Genomic DNA, 15,637 nt, shown 5'->3' with positions numbered 1-15,637 from the left:
TATTTGAAAAGAATTGCCATATATACATATACAAAGCATATTAGGTAGAGACTTTGGTACGAGGATGGGTTGGACTAAGGCACCAAGAGATAGTGGCTAAAGAGCTGGCTTTGAAGTCAGCAAGACCAAGGTTCAAGTCTCATCTCTGACACATACAAGCCCAGGTGAATCACTGAACCTCTCAGTGCCCTAGGCAACTCTCCAAGACTAAATTTTGGAGAAGGGGCTGACCTATATTGGTAGGGGAGGTTCCTTATCCAAGGGTTCCCTATACCAATAAAATCTCAAGTCCAGTCTCTAGTTCCAATCCTACACAAAGTACAAGGCACAGGAAAATGCACTAAATAAAATGTGAACAAACATATTTACTTCTTAATTAAAACAAACTTGGCTGAAAGTTGACAAGGTAGTGTGGCTTAAACTAATATTTCCTTCCTTTCTTTATATGTGCTTTCAATCTTCTTTAAGAGAAGTCAAATGAATGTGGAAAACCATCTTTACATGTAATTAGGGAAAAAAAAAACAACCCAAAATACTATTAAGAAAAAAGAGAAGTCACAGGTAGTAAAATTCAGAGGACTGAATATTATCATGCCTCCCCACCTGTTTTGTTTCTTACACACTATTCCACCGTTATCTGCTCTTTTTGTTTTGTTTTGTTTTTTGGCAGGGCAATGAAGGTTAAGTGACTTGCCCAGGGTCACACAGCTAGTGCAAGTGTCTGAGGCCGTATTTGAACTCAGGTCCTTCTGAATCCAGGGCCAGTGCTTTATCCATTGTGCCACCTAGCTGCCCCATCTGCTCTTTTTACATACTATTCTTAAACCTCCTTAGGCTTATTAAACAATGGCATTTTAAAAATAGTATCATTTGCGGGTTTTTTGTTTTGTTTTTTTTTTTAGTGAGGCAATTGGGGTTAAGTGACTTGCCCAGGGTCACACTGCACCATCTAGCTGCCCTTTTTTTTTTTTAACCTATTGGTATCATGTGGCTACTTGACACATGGAAGGGCTGGCTTTTGTATCAAGTTAAGCTCTATACAGGTTGAGATATTAGGCTGTTATTGGCAAGAATAGTTGCGGGGGGGGGTGCAGCTAGGTGGCACAGTGGATAGAACACCGGCCCTTGGATTCAGGAGGACCTGAGTTCAAATCCGACCTCAGACACTTTACACACTTACTAGCTGTGTGACCCTGGGCAAGTCACTTAACCTCAATTGCCTCACCAAAAAAAAAAAAAAGAATAGTTGCAGGGGAATTAAAACAAAGAAACAGAACCCCAAAAGGAAGAGGATCTGGTTTACCCATTAAGCTAAGAAAATTCTCTACTCTGTCCTCTGGGGAAGAAATGGGACAGACTACTGTCATCAGGGTAGAAGGGAATGCAGAGTTTCGCAGCGAACCACAACTGTTTCTTCTTTCCTTGTTTTTGCTCAGAGTCAATTTTCTTGGCTAACCAAGTAGTGCTAGAAACTAAAATGATCTCCATGGGTCTACCATAAAAAATTTTTGCAAAATCATTTGCCTCAGTACCCTATTTAATCAGGGCAACTAGGTGGAAAATGCAGAGTGCTGGGCCTAGAGTCAATTTAAATCCAGCCTCAGACACTTATTAGCAGTGTGACCCTGAGCAAGTCACTTAACCCTGTTTGCCTTCATTTCATCATCTGCAAAATAAGCAAAAAGGAAATGGCAAACCACTCCAGTATTTTTGCCAAGAAAACCCCAAATGAAGTCATAGTCAGACCTAACTGAAAAATGTCAAATAATTTCTTTTTTTGCGGGGCAATGAGGGTTAAGTGACTTTCCCAGGGTCACACAACTAGTAAGTATCTAGTGTCTGAGTCTGGATTTGAACTCAGGTCCTCCTGAATCCAGGGCTGGTGCTTTATCCACTGCGCCATCTAGCTGCCCCCATGACAAATAACTTCTTTTAAAAGGGAAGGTATGTTTAAACATCATAAAACATTTATGATAAATAACTGGCCAATAAGATTTGAAAGTTCCATTAAATCTGAAACCTACTCTGAATCCTCATCTTGTCTCAAAGATGACCCTGGATTCTTCAAGAAGTGGTTTGATCTGGATCTTCAATCCAGACTTCAGAGACCTTGAGTCTGGACACATGAGGAAATGGAGACCTAGAAAGGCTATATAAGTTGCCCATGGTCACACAGGTAGGATTAGAATTCGGTCTGTCTGACTCCAGTCCCTGTGTTCTTTGTTGTATACCATACCACAGTGCTGGCCTAAACTTCAAGAGATCTGAGTTTGAATCCTGCCTTCAACACTTACTAAGCTATGTGACAATGGGTCAATTGAGAAACCTTTCTGAGCCTCAGTTTCTTCAACTGTAACACGAGGATAATAATAACCCTAAGTATACACGTTGCAAGATATTTTTGAGGCTCAAATGAGATAAGAGATGTAAAACACTTGGCAAATCTAAAAGCACCATCCAAATGTTGGCTAGTATAATTAATTTTATTATTATTAAATGTTAAACTAGTGAAATACCAACTCTGATAGGATACCTATCATCCACTCTTCTTCTGGGCCCCTCCCTCCAACTTTGCCTGAAATCCCTTGGGTTGTGATGAAAGGAATAAAAAAATGAACCTATGTTCATTCCAACCATGTTCCTCTTTCTCTGTGTGCATACACATGCATGTATATACACACATGTATGTAGGTGTGTGTGTGTGTGTGTGTGTGTGTGTGTGTGTGTGTATACCCAGAACATCCTTGTATACTCCCATTTCCAATACTGCAACCAGAGGAAAAAACAACTTTTATAAATGATCAACAGTAATTAAAGAGACATAGAACAGACAGACAATTCACTTCTGGTTTCCCATGCTAATTAAGACCTGGGTAATTGAAAGACAATAAAATGAAAATCTCATTTTACTTACTCACTTTGACCTACTCAATGAAACAGCTAAAACATAAGTATTGAGAAGAAAAAAAGAAACAAAAGCTTTGAATAACCCAGAATTGACTAAATCCCTGGATAATTTTTTTTTCTGGAAAATGGTTTGGTTTTCATAAGATTTCCCCTTTTTACTCTCCTTTGACAACAAATATTACATAATCATGACCAGATGTAGCATGAGGATGTTCCAAGAACAGTAGAGCAAAAAGCACTTCATCTAACCCATTTCTTGCATTGTTTTAAATTGAACACAGTTAATTCCTTTCAAAATGAACAATTTCTGGTGAGAAGCAAAACAAAATGTTAATTTAACCTAGAATCACATAATTGGGAATCAATTTTTTGAGGCTTTAAAATCCTCAATTCTTATCAGGAAAAAAAACCCTAACCTATTTAATGATAATTAAGTGTGAACTAAAAAACCACTTATTTCTCTAAAGTGTAAAGGAAAATGTTAAGACACTTTTGTGGATAAGTAGTGAATTTCATTAAGATTTTTCAATCTGCCTTGACTTCAAAATCATAAGCAACATTTGGGAAATTAGAAATTCTCCAATTTTTCAGGACTTTAGGAACACTGCTACCTCAAAAATGATTTTTACTGAATTTTTTGTTTTGTTTTTTTATTTTAAGGAAAAAGAATCCAGTCCACTTTCCTTCCCTGAGTTACTTCTTTTGCTGTTTTTGTTCAAATTGTTTCTTAAAATCTGACATCTCACGTGTTACTTTCAATTTCGAAGCTTTATACATAAACAAGTGGCTGCTTAGTTTCGTGCTATGCATCCCATTTGAAAAAATAAACAATTCTCAGATTTCAAGGTCAGGGAACCAACCACACACAGGTCATTTCCCACAGAAGACTATTGTCTCATGGTATCAAGGTTAGAGTGCTGGATTTTCAGTCAGGAAAGACCTGTGGTTTGAATCCTTCCTGTGACTTTTTTTTTTTTTGCAGGGCAGTGGGGGTTAAGTGACTTGCCCAGGGTCACACAGCTAGTAAGTGTAAGTGTCTGAGGCCGGATTTGAACTCAAGTCGTCCTGAATCTAGGGCCAGTGTTCTATCCACTGTGCCACCTAGTTGCCCCTTTCCTGTGACATTTAATAGCTGCCCAACCATGGGCAAATTCCTTAACCTCTCTGAGCCTCAGTTTCCTCATCTGTAAGATGAAGGCATTGGCTTCAATGACCTCTAGAGTCCCTTCCAGATCTTAAATCTATGATTCTATGAAGTTCTCTCGGTCTCAGTTTCCTCATCTGTTAAATGGGGTTAATAGCCAAAGAGTACATCCCTCACAGGGTTTTAAGGCAGTGATAAAATGATCTATGTAAGGTGCTTTGTAAACTCTCAGGTGTGTCAGCTATAACTACTGTTACCCTGGTCGAATACTAACTATTCTCCTTAGTGGACTGTGATACTCCCAAAACATTTGTTTGAGTTTGCTTTACTTTTTCTACCTACGTGTAGCATCTGAACAATTGAATGAGTATCCACCCAGATGACTTTTAAATAAAAATGAATTCAGACTGAGATGCATTTATAATCAGGAACCTTTCTTTCCCTCCCCCTGCCTCCCGAAAGGTCATCATGGAAATTTAAAAAAAAGTCCAACATTTCTAATCTTTGTAGAACAGAACTAATGAAAGCACCTTCTATGCTTCACTTGCCATAAAGATCAATATTCAGAGGCATAAGTTTAAATTTAACTTCTAGTCACCGAGTATGGCCATGTGTTTGCAGGTAGGGGGATGGGAAAGGTGACAGGTGGGATGGAGGTGGACGAGTTTCCCTGAGAGTCTATGTGGTCAAACAGCTCTTTTCTGTCACAAACATTGGCGAGCAATGCCATGATCAAAACGCCTCCTGACATGCCAGCGACAGCAGAAGTTTATTAGGGTGGGAGTAATGGATGGGAAAGGGTGAGAGGAGGGGCTACCTATGATAACAGCTTATGATAAAAAAAACAAAACCTGCCCCAGTCTGCTGGTCGGACTGGCACTGCTCTAATTTCTAAGCCTTAGTCCCTCAGTTAGCAGGCAACGGCAGAGGTCATGAGGCTAATACTGATGCCTATGGCTGTCGGCCCATGAGGTAAATCAATACACCTGAGAAGGTGCAGTGACAGTTCCCAATTCCAAGTGGAAAACAACTCAAAAGTGATTCCAATCTATAATATAATTAAATTACGGGTTTCATGTGCATCAAAATGTACTTTTAAGCCATGTTGAAATCTGTCATTAGCAGACAGCTGCTCAAGGAGAAACAAAGGCACTTTGTATATGGGCATTCATTCCCTACTTGTGGAGTCACTTTACACTTCCAAACTGAAAGTAAGAGAAAAATGTGTTTTGCATTTTTTTAAACAGAGATATATCTACTTAAAAAGAATTTTTAAAACGTTCCTCAAAACCTTCCATAATCTTGAGAATCAAAAGAAGACAAGAGATCTTTTTCTGTTAGAAAACCCAACATCAAAATGTAAACAGAGCAGGAACAGGGATTTAAAGTCCAGATGTTTTACTGTGGTTTGGGGCAGAGTCAAAGCTGCTTCTATCCATGTGCAAATAGAGATAGCTAATTAAAAGTTTTCGACTGAATTGCCTTCAAAATGTAGCTTGCTCTGCCTACCAGAAAGTTATTTGTAAGCTTCCTTTATTACATCCCTTGTTTTAAAAGCTGTCATGGTATTTCAAGGTAGGGCAATGGTAACATACAAGCCCAGAGCAGCCATCAGTTTGGAAAGGGGAATTACATCATGGCCTCTCTTCTCACCTGCGAGAAATCTATGGATTCCTTACCTTGAAAGTCATGATGAGATGAGTAAAGTGGAATTCAGCTTCCAAGTCCAGCTGGATGGTAACATTCTCCACACCTACAAGAAGAAGAAAGGTAAGCAGGAACATCTGAGAGCAATTTTGCTATTTGCACATTGTCTTGTTCTTGGCAAGAATGACAGAAGGAAACTAACAACCGCATGGTGCTGCTAAGTGGCAAAACCCAAATCTTCTGTCTCTTCCCATTTTCAGGGCCATCGTTCTATTTCAGACTGTAGAGTTGGCTCTACTGAATCAGATCATTGCTTGACGGAAGTCTGGCATCCAGTCTTTAGCAACTGCCAGGACCGTTATTGTTTGCTTAGGAGGAAAAGCGAAACATCTTCCCAACCATCTGTGCCAAGATATTCACAAAGGGGAAAAATTCTTTCCTGCCCACTGTAGGTGGTCAGCTTGCATGCTGGAGCATCAAGACACAAGAATTCTCCCGCAACTAGAAAGATACACAGATTGTTCTTTCTTTTAGTAGACAAGAGTGAGGGAAATAAATAAAATCTACCACACATCTCAGTTATCTTCCAGTTTATGAAACTGGAAAAAGCTACAGGAGCATTTGCACAATTAAAAAACAAAGTAAAATCAGACAAAGATCAGATAGGCCCAAATAAATAAACCCATCCTGAACAAATACTAACATATCCCTATTCAGGCCATAGCCTGAACAAACAAGTTGACCTTTGCCCTATGCCCTAAAGTTCAACGAGTTCCAGCTTTAACACATTAGAAGGGTCACTAAATTGCAGAGGTAGAGAGCCTCCCTTGAGAACAGACTACAAAATCACGCCTCCCCAAAACGTAGCAGTAAGAAAAGACGCTATATCTGACTCAAACTCCTGGAGATCTACTCATTACTTCTAAGGAGTCTAAAAAGGCAGGAAGATCTCAACATGTCAGAATGAATCAAGTCACAGCATGGTTGGTTTTCAGGAAATCACTAGGAGCTTTTGGAATAAACTTTCTGCACTGGGAAATTGCCAAGTCTATTGAAAGAAGAAAAAAAAAAGAGCGGTCATTGAAAGGGATATGAGTTAGTTGGAATGCCAAAGAAAAACATTATAATCCTCTCTAACTAGCCTTATCTAACTTATTAAAAGTGACTTAATATAAACTTACTCCAGACACTCACTTCTTGGACAAGGTGTTAGTTAAAACACTATACTAAGACATCAAACATTAGAGGAGTGGGCTAGCTTCCCCAAATCTTCAAAGTCATGAGATAGCAACACACTACCAGTAAAGTCTATTTTCCTTCCCATTCTCCCCTCCCCCTCATGAGAAAAGACTAAAGAACTGTTTTTTCTTTTCTTTTCTTTCATTCTTTCTTTTTGAGTCAGGGAAACACACAAGAAACAAAGACAATGTTCGTCTTCTTTAGCTCTCAAAACTTCCTTCAGACCTGCAAATAGCCCACTACACAGGATGACTCAAAAGTCCCTGTGTACCTAAGCTACTTTTAGCATCTGGCCACAACAGCTTTAGTTTATCATGTACAAGAAAAATGTGTGCTCAGGGAAACAAAAAGGAAATAAAAATCCAGTTCATGAAGAAGATCCTTACATGCAAACTATCAAATCACAGGGGAGAAAATCAGGTACTGGTAAAAAAAAAAAATTAAACATTTCTGTAGAAATAACAAATGCTATTTGTTATTCTTATCTAATCTCCTGTGACAGAGTAACCGAACCCTGTCAATTCTATACTTCTCTACTCCTGTAAATGAGCTTCTCTTCGCCCTAATAACTTGAAAAAAAAATGGTCATACATTGGCCAACTGTCCCATATAGCTGCAAACATGCAAGACTTTCTCATGAAGAGGGCTATACAGAATGGCAAACTGGTTTACTGTTTATTTCATGAACAAACATCAAGAAAACTGCACTACTGGGAATATATCCCAAGTAAGTAAAAAAACAGAAAGACTTCATGTGTACCAAAATATTTGTGGTAGCCGTTTTTATTGAGACAATAAAAACTTGGAAACATTTTATCTCCAACGTTTCCTGTCTCTATCCTTTTGTAAATAGGGGTTTCTCCCTTTAGATGTTGAGTTCCTTGAGGGCAGGAATTGTTTTTGCTTTTCTTTGCACAGTCCCTAGCATGGAAAAAGCACTTAACAGACCTTGGTGACTCAACTGACTGGCGAATGAATGGCTGAACAAATTGGGGTATAGGACCCCAATGGATTACTACTGTGCCATAAGAAACAAGGAACGTGAAGAATTCAGAGAAATATGGGAAGCTGGCAGTAATGAACTGATACGGAGAGAATCAGGATAAGGAGAACAGTGATAAAGAGAATCAGAGAACAATAGGCCCAATGACAATGATGTAATAAATTAAAACAACATGAAAAGCAGCCAAACTCTGGAATGTAGATTAACTCTACCGACCAAACCCAGTGCTAGATAATGGATGATGAAATGCCCCTCCTTCTCTAGATAGAATTAGAATCAGAGAATGAAGAATATGAGAGGTGGAAGGTATGCCAGAAATCTTCTAGTTCAACTTTTTATTTTCGTGGAGAAGAAATTGGGATCCCAAGAGGATACTAGGTAACTTGTCTAATCGAGTCATACATAACTGATAAGTTATTGACAGAGTGGAACCCAAGTCTTCCTTCTCATCTAAAGCTTCCACTACACTACACTGCTGTCTTGCCTTGGGAACTCAGCTTTCTGGCAAACAGGGATCGCATAACACTCAATTACAAGTTCTTTTCTTTAGGGAGTATTTTCTCTCACATAATGATATATGGCTATTTGGATCTTAAAGTTTCTGAGGTGTGGGGGCCGTAACCCAGGGACACAGTTAAATCAGGCAGAGCCCAGAAGCATTTTTGATCAGAGGAAGTCTTGTCCATGTGAGAGCTTTATTTATTAAGGTTTCATGTGATTTTCTTCAAGAAACAAACTCCCTCCCCAAACCAAAAAGGTAGCATTATCATCTCATTTACTGCTATTATCCATTTCATCATATGTTTTAAATTAAAGCACATTTTCTTAGCGTGGGATTCTCTTCATGATAATGACAATTCTTCAGTGTGTTAAAGCAAATAAAATGCAGTACTTGGGAGCCACAAAGATCTGAGTTCTAATCTTTCAGAGACTTGTTGTTTGTCCTTGAGCAACTAACCTCTGAGCATCAGTTCCCTTGTTTGTAAAATGGAGTCTATAAAAACATTGACCTCACAGGCTATGGGTTCCTAACCTGAATCCTGTGAATTTGTTTTTTTTTTTAAGTAACAATTTCAATATAACTGCTTTTGTTTGTAATTCTATGAATTTTATTTTATGCATTTTAAAAACACTATTCTGAGAAGGGGTTCATAGAGTTTATCTATGACACACAAAAGAGTTAAGAATTTCCCTAATGAGATAATATGCATCAAGTACTTGGCAAACCTCTATTAATTTAAATGAAAATTATTTTTATTATTATGATGACTAATTTAGCTCTTAAACAAGTTAAAAATGCCCCAAAGGGAGTAAAAGTGCCTGAATTATCTCATCACTGAAGACAGACAGACCCTTAAGATTATCTAGTGCTTTCTCAGTATTAAAAATTGTAAAAGAGACCAAAAAAAGTTGTCCTTCCAGTCCTGCCATTTCCTATGCCTGCCTCCTCCCTCCCCACAAAGTCACTCTATCCATTCTGAATTGCAATGCTTTGTGTGGGACTGAGGGCAGCAGATAGTATGGAACTTGTTTCTGCCTCAGCTCATGAAGAGCTCATTTGCTCTATCATGAAAGAGAGCTTTCTTGAAGAAAATGAAGGCTCCAGGGCGGAGGAATCTGATTTTACTAAGACACGTTAGCACTCAAGGCAATAAATCTGCCAAAGGCCATAATTACAGGACCGAGAAACCAACAAATAATTATGAACACACAGGAGCCCTTAAATCCAACCAAAGGTTCCCAATTTCTCCCTAAAGAACTTGTTCCCACACCAACCACATACCATTCTCAGATTGCCACCAAATCTTAAGGCGGTTTGGAGCAAATGTTGTAACCACATTTTCAATGAGATGACTATCAGGGTTGAGTGTCTCATGGTAAGGATCTTGTGAATTGCAAATGAAACATTTCTTGTCCTCCTAGAAAAAAAAGTTAGGTGGGCACATCAATATTCTTTTTAAAAAAGAAAAACATTAGTGAGAAAAATGAATAAGCAAATATTATAGCTGGTGCATTTCTGAGTCTAAATAACAGATGAATATGCCTCCCCTCCTTGCAAATAAAAGTTCAAAAGTAGATCAGGATATGATTCCCACAAACTATTAATTTAATTAATTAAAAGTAAATTTCTTGGCTTAAATTTTAATTTTAACAAATAACCTGAGAAGGCTTATTCAAGGGCTACAATTCACAAATAGATTTTATCAACATATTATACATTTGTTAGTGATGTTATTAAAAGAATAGCAATAAACAATTAAAAATATATATGTATATACGCATGGGTGTATACACACACCCACATATATGTAGACATAGCAGGCAGCTAGGTGGTAGAGTGGATAGAAAGCTGAGCCTGAAGTCAGGAAGACTCATCTTCTTGAGTTCAAATCTGGCCATAGAGACTTACTTACTAGCAAGTAAGTCATAATCCTGTTTGCCTCAGTTTCCTCATCTGTAAGATGAACTAGTTAAGGAAATGGCAAGCCATTTCAGTATCTTTGCCAAGAAAACCCCAAATAGGTTTTGGACACAATTGAACAACAATATAGGCAGAAATACTAAAGCAACTAATTTTTTTTTAAAGCAAACAATAATAGGTATAACCTATTGCGCTCCTTGAGCTGAAGTCCATAGCGAAACAAGCAAAGTAGAGGGATGAGAAAGCACTAGCTGTAAATTCAGTGGGTCTGCCTCTGAAACTTACCACCTATGTGATCTTTTTTTTTTTTTTTAGTGAGGCAGTTGGGGTTAAGTGACTTGCCCAGGGCCACACAGCTAGTAAGTGTTAAGTGTCTGAGGCCGGATTTGAACTCAGGTACTCCTGACTCCAGGGCCAGTGCTCTATCCACTGCGCCACCTAGCTGCCCCGTACCTATGTGATCTTAGACAAGTCAGTTCATTTTTCAGGGTTTCCTCAAAAGTGAAAACAAGGGGTTTGGAACAGAAGGTCTCTGGGGTCCTTTTGATCTCTACATCTAATGTATCATGCTATTTTGATGAGGCCTGGGAACTTCAGAAAAACAATAATTAGATTCTGCTCTGCCCCATTACCAAAGAGTTATGGGAATAGGGGAAGGTAAACCAAAACTCAAAGATATCTGAAATGGTTATGGTAACCTTGGACCTTGGTCTGGAGTCTACAGATAACCACTATTAATGGATTCATTCTTGGAATTGAAATTAACTCCATGATCTTGGTAACTGAGGCAAGAGAATCAAGGGCATGAAAGAAGTGAGGTCTCAGGAAATGCCTGTATCTTCCTTGAACAAATGTAATCATCTTGAGGGTAACTGCCTTTTAGCAATCATACTGGTAGAAATGGTTTAAAAAATATAAAAGAAACCCACACAAATTCAAGGTTTACTATGTAAAATGTAAAGTCTGTCTCTCCCTCATCTAATGCAGACTCTAATGACTGTGGCAGAACTTTAGGGAGAAGGTCACTTTTTGAATGGGATGGGATTTGTTCAGAGGCCACCCAAGCCTAGGAAGGGCTAGTTTATTTTACCACAGTAAAACAAGAGATAGCTCCCATGGAAACTTATTTTACCTCAAATTTGAATACTAATAACAACAAAAAAAAAGTCAACATCAGTTACAGTCATTACCATGTAGTCAAGGAAATTAGTAATGGAGAACAATTACCAGAACTTAAAAAAAAGGAGGGGGTTAATTATAGCCTCACTTCAAATCAGGAAGTGGTCTAGACATCTCTGTATAAACCTGGAAGCCAATGAATGGAGTTTTACCACATTCTTTCAGGTCTTTGGAATGGGTTCTTTCTTCCTTTTAAAGGTTGGACTTCAGTCCAAAGCTATTGCACGTTTGTCCTACTGAAGAGCTGATGTAATATGCAGGTGAGGGAGGGGATTTCTAAAATCAGTAGTAATAGTTCAGGATTGAATTTATTCTACATTTGAAACAAGCATCATTTACTTACTGTTATCTTCCATTCTCTTCCCTTTAAAAATGATGAAAAACAATTACATATTTTCTTCTGCTTTTTTGAAAGTTTTAAACTTCTAAAAATCTTTACTCAAATGAAGAAGTATGCTTCCCAATTCCTTGGTGGGTGATCCAATAATAAGATGAACTCAGGGTGCAGAATGAGGTATAGTTTTTGGACACAACCAATGAAGGGGTTTTGTTTTGTTTGATTATGCATATTTGTTACAAGAGTTGTTGTTTTGTTTTCCAATGGGTAGGGAGGAAGAGAGAGGTGGGAGAGAGAAAATAGATTTTGTTAACTTAAAAATTTGAATTATTATTTTTTTGGAGCAGGGCAATGTGACTTGCCCAGGGTCACACAACTAGTAAGTGTCCAGTGTCTGAGGCAGGATTTGAACTCAGGTCCTCCTGAATCCAGACCCAATGCTTTGTCCACTGTGCCACCCAGCTGCCCCTGAATTAATTTTTATAAATTGAAATGTGATCCCTGAAATTTAAAGTTTCAGAGTTCCTTCAGAAGCAGAGTCCAGCTTTGTAGATGCATTTTTTTTTAATTGCTTGTTAGGGTGGGGTGGGCTCCTTTTGTCTTCAGTCAGGGTATAGTATTTGAGATACTTTTTTTGAAAATCAAAAGACCTAGGTTGGACAGATGAAATATTTAACTTGAGCAGAGGGAATGTGAAGAAAAAAATAAGGCATCAAATGCCCATGTCATCACTACCTCATCACCGCCTAAATACAGATCGAGTTGAACCCTAGTGTGGGTTTATCTTTTGTGGTGATACACCCAAGGAAGGGAAAAAGTTTCTATGAGATTTGGCACCAATGAAACTACCAGTACAGTCACTATTACTTGAATCCACAATTTTTTCCCCCAAGTAAAGTTTCTCAGTGTTTCCCAATTCAGGGGAAAGGAGGGAGGTGCAGAACGGAGGCTAGGCTGTCTTTCTAGTGGGACAGGAAACGTTAAGCGGATGCAACTGTGCAAACACATTGAGATGGGGCAAAAGGAAAGACTTCCAGTCATACTCTCCCGAGGCCTTCCCTGGCCTCCGGCTTCCTATTTAGGTAAATGAATGGCGGAGGAAATCTGGCCCTTTCAGTCCCTTGGACCACACGGTGCCCAGCCCAGGCAGCACCGCCTGGCAGATCCCCAGGCTCACCTGGAGGTGGCTGACGATGCAGTAGGGCTCAGGTTTGTGCAGTCCGCACGTGGAGGTCACGGAGAGTTTCTGGGCTCGGCCAATCAGCAGGTCTCCCGTGGCTGGATAGCAGCTGCCCTCCGCACAGCCGTAACTGTACTCCGGTTCTTGGGCGTACACACCGGCTCCCCATAGCGCTGAGCGTGGGGGGTCAGGCCCACGATAAGCAGGCAGAGGTGAGAGATGAAGAGAGGAGGAGGGGCGAAGGAGAGGGAGGAAGGTATGGATGGGAAGGAAAGAAGCACTCAGGGAGGGCACAGGCAAGAGATGAGAGAAAACAGGGGTTAGGAAGGAATGTTGGGGTCCCCGGAGCAGCATAAGAGGGCAGACAGGCAGATTGATGGGAAGAGAGAAGTGGAGGATTGAGACAGAAGAGAAAATAAAACAACAGATCAGCATTGCACACCACGTTCCAAACATTCATTCATATACCCCTTTGATCCCCCATCTTCCAGGGCCTAGGGAAAGCCCCGATCCTGGGGAGCCCCAGTTTCCGCTAGAAAGGATAGTAATCGCAAACTCATTAATTCGACTTGCTGCAAAGCGTGGAGAGGCAGCAAATTTGCGTGCGTGTGTGTGTGTGTGTGTGTGTGTGTGTGTGTGTGTGTGTAAGTGTGTCGGTGTTTCCCAGGCACCTCCCGGGGTACACACTGGCACGGCTCCCTCCCTTTAGCCCTGAGAAGTGGGACTTCTAAGGGTTGGGAAAATGGGGAAAAGAACTTCGCAACTTTCTGGTTGCTTAACATTTCACCATAATCCGAAGAAGGGAACGTCTAGCTGCCTCTTGGAACTATCCAAAGGCGAACATCAATCGCTAATTAAAGTCATACGGGCGCCGGGCTATTCCCAGGATAAAGCCTTCTTCGCTGCGCTCTAAGCAGTTTCCCAGGGAAATAGATTACAGGCGGGGCAAGAGAGAGAGAGAGAGAAAGAGATCGACCTCGGGACCAGACCTCTGTGGCTCCGGCTTTCTCAGCTCCTGCCGGGTAAAGGAGCAAATGTAGGAGAGGTGAGGCGCTTAAAGGTAAAAGGAAGAGACACATGCGCGGGGCACCCGAGAACCAGAGCTCTGGCTAGAGCCACCACCTCTCCACGCCCAGGTCCCGCCGCCTCGCCGCAGCTCCCTTAACCGAGGGAGAGTGAATGGCATTTTAGAGCAAACGCTTCATTTCTGCCCCAAATTCCTCCTCTGATTCATTTCGACTCCCAGCAAAGCGCTGGCGAAAGGGTATTTCTACCTTCCTTTCCGCTGCCTCTCTCTCCCTCCCCCATCTCCAGACCCAAGACCACGCCACCAGGTACTACCACTCAGAATTACCTAGGAAACCGAAAAGGTGCACCTGGAGTAATCCCATCTCTTTCTCCCTTCTGCTGGAGGGCGACTGCAGAAGAGAGAAGAGGGAGAAGCCGCCTGTGGATCCGCCTGCTTTCTCTCTGCAGAAGTGGGGGAAAGCAGAGGGCAAATGAAATGATTAGAGTAGGGGGAAAGGGGCTGCTCTTCCTCCCTCCACCCCTACCCGCTGCTTCCAAGAAATGGGAGGAAAGGGGGGGGTGGGGAAGGAAAGGAGAGTAAAAAGAAAGAGCAAAGAAACTTTCTTACCCCAAACTCAAAGGCTGCTTCTCACAGCTCCTTCTAGCCCTCGGAGCCCAAAGAAGGGAATTAGAAAGTTTAGCCCAGGGAGGAACAGAGGGAGGCGCCTTTGCTCATGCGCACACGGTGGAAGATGGGGGGGTGAGGGGGCGGGCTGGCGGGCAGGAGCTGAGGTCTTTGGAAAAGCAGGAGGGGTTGTGATTGTGTTCCCACGCTGGAGTATTCCCCTCTTTGTGCTGTTGTTGCTCCTGCTATAGGTGCACTCTGCTATAGGGTGGGGGGTAGGAGGGCTAGCACTGTGCAACTTTCAGAGTGCCCAAACCTGCCCCCCATAAGATCCAGCTGGAGTGCCCTTGGGGATGCCCAAGGGGTCAAAAGGAGCAAACTGGGACAGGAATGAGTACTGTCTGGTCTGGGAGCTAGGTCCTGGGATGAGAAGGGGGTGGGGGAGAAGACCTACCACGGACTCATCCATTTACATTTGTAAGAGGTGAGTCACTTAAAAAAAAATCCGCTGAGAGCTAAAAACTCCCAAACACATAACCCTCCCTGAGAAGCTCCTCTTACCTTTCTACAGGAAGGATGGACCAGGGAGAGGACAGACAGAAAGGTGATTTGTAAAGAGATAAATCTTGCGTCCCATGAGCCTGTGAGAATGTTTAATAACGACTTTATCTGTAGTTCTCCTCTCTTCTTTTGTATTTCCTTTCTGTTCTCACTGCCATTACCCCAATATGGACCCCCTTTACCATGCTTCTCTGGACTACTGAAAAGCTTCCATCAGGTCTTCCTGTCTCCTCTTCTCCAATCTATTCTTCATACAGCTGTTAGATTTATCTTCTTTAAGCACACATCTGGTAGTTCTTTGTTCAAAAATCTTCTATGGCTCCCAATTGTTTATGTAGTAGAGCAAAAACTTCTTGGCACTTAGGACTTTCTACAAGCTGGTGCC

At 41.0% G+C, this 15,637-nt stretch overlaps 1 protein-coding gene across 1 annotated transcript in view; it reads right to left on the bottom strand.

Annotated features, from left to right (window-relative positions):
* Window positions 1-14,797, bottom strand: part of LAMB1 (laminin subunit beta 1) — a 99,214-nt gene extending 84,417 nt beyond the window's left edge. Inside the window, 5 exon segments of the mRNA XM_043965232.1 lie at window positions 5,731-5,804; window positions 9,724-9,859; window positions 13,056-13,231; window positions 14,413-14,528; window positions 14,695-14,797. Of these exon segments, the coding sequence (XP_043821167.1) occupies window positions 5,731-5,804; window positions 9,724-9,859; window positions 13,056-13,231; window positions 14,413-14,449 (423 nt within the window). The 5' untranslated portion in view covers window positions 14,450-14,528; window positions 14,695-14,797.
* Window positions 14,798-15,637: the final 840 nt, after the last annotated feature.

The sequence above is a fragment of the Dromiciops gliroides genome, chromosome 5 (assembly GCF_019393635.1).
Source record: "Dromiciops gliroides isolate mDroGli1 chromosome 5, mDroGli1.pri, whole genome shotgun sequence".
Lineage (NCBI taxonomy): Eukaryota > Metazoa > Chordata > Mammalia > Microbiotheria > Microbiotheriidae > Dromiciops > Dromiciops gliroides.
This window is presented reverse-complemented; position numbering and strand designations above follow the sequence as displayed.